The 1,620-nt window shown below is 39.9% G+C and overlaps 1 protein-coding gene across 1 annotated transcript; it reads left to right on the top strand.

Moving 5' to 3' along the window:
- The first annotated feature begins 223 nt into the window (after positions 1–223).
- On the top strand, positions 224–751 carry LOC137406814 (putative eggshell protein). Its single transcript, XM_068093426.1, has one exon. It carries the CDS (start codon positions 224–226, stop codon positions 749–751), a length of 528 nt encoding a protein of 175 aa, XP_067949527.1.
- Positions 752–1,620: the final 869 nt, after the last annotated feature.

Below are 1,620 nucleotides of genomic sequence, written 5' to 3'. Positions count from 1 at the left end.
AACTGGACGTATCGACTGACAGTGTCGTCAAAATCCTCAATTTACTACAAGATGGTAAGCACCCAGATCGTGGTAAGATTGGCAAGAAAAACCTTCTCATCGATCCCACCATGACTGCTAAGTGCCTAACAATCATATTTTCAAATCATCAATTTTTAAACTAGTTCATGTTTCTTCTTTACACAATCACAGACCATCAGACAAGATTAACAATCACACTAGTATGCCTTGTAAAGTGTTCAAGCACATAGTTTTCACCTTATTATTGTCCTGTATAAAATGCAACCTAGTTGCCAATGTGGGTTTGGTAAGGCACGGTCATGTGAAACACGGCTATGTGAAACACGGCTATGTGAAACACGGCTATGTGAAACACGACTATGTGAAACATGGCTATGTGAAACACGGCTATGTGAAACACGGCTATGTGAAACACGGCTATGTGAAACACGGCAATGTGAAACACGGTTATGTGAAACACGGCTATGTGAAACACGGCTATGTGAAACACAGCTATGTGAAACACAACTATGTGAAGCACAGCTATGTGAAACACGGTTATGTGAAACACGGCTATGTGAAACACAGCTATGTGAAACACAACTATGTGAAGCACAGCTATGTGAAACACGGCTATGTGAAACACGGCTATGTGAAACACAGCTATGTGAAACACAACTATGTGAAGCACAGCTATGTGAAACACAGTTATGTGAAACACAGCCATGGCCTAGTGGTCGAAAATGCCTGACCTACAAATCACAGGTTCGGGTTCAATTCCCACAAAAAGCAACTGATGGTGACAGAAATGCCTTCCAAACTAAAAATGCTCTTCACAACTGGGCATGTCTTTGGTCATCAAGAGCCCTGTGCTACCATACTTAGACTCATTGCACCCAGTCAACAATGCTCTTACAAAACCTGCAGTCTGCTTGCAGTAAGCTAAGCTACTTGATCTTTGAGTGGTTGTTCGTAGACAGTATTTTTGAACTAGTTTTTAACTTTACATAAGTATTGAACAAGGTGCAACAGAATTGGTTAATAAATAAAAAATAAACAATGTAGATTCACTGAAAACTTGGGCATCGAGGACATTATTCAAAGTAATCAAAAAGTTGATAATGGTTTTCAACCCAACTGTATCGCCTCCGCCTCCAGACTTCTGCCTAAACAGTACTTCTCTTGTTATTCTTCAAGAGACCAAATACCTTGAAGTAATACTGCAATCAGATTTCAAGTTCAAATCACATACACAGGATAAAATATTCATAGCCAATCACCAGCTCGGTATGATCTAGCGTGCCCCCATCTCACGCTCTAAAGATTGTGCAAATTTTAGCTTGCATTAATCTTTGCTGACTGAATGTTGAATATGCAGCTTCAGCATGGGATAAGCCTATCAACAAGATAGTCTCCAATACACCGACATGATAATACAAATAAAGCTATCGAATATATAACAAACGTAAAAAGGAAGATAATGTGTCATTGATGCTTGTGAAAAACTCCAAGTAGCTGCACATGCTCATAGGTGCATGAAAACATAACGCGCTGTCAGAGACCGCAATCTAGCTTAGATGCTGTCCTGATGCAAGTTTGACCATCAACAATTGTTTTCGC

This window comes from Watersipora subatra, chromosome 10, assembly GCF_963576615.1.
Source record: "Watersipora subatra chromosome 10, tzWatSuba1.1, whole genome shotgun sequence".
Classification (NCBI taxonomy): domain Eukaryota; kingdom Metazoa; phylum Bryozoa; class Gymnolaemata; order Cheilostomatida; family Watersiporidae; genus Watersipora; species Watersipora subatra.
The sequence above is the reverse complement of the archived record's forward strand: the minus strand, read 5'-3'. Positions and strand labels throughout refer to the sequence as shown.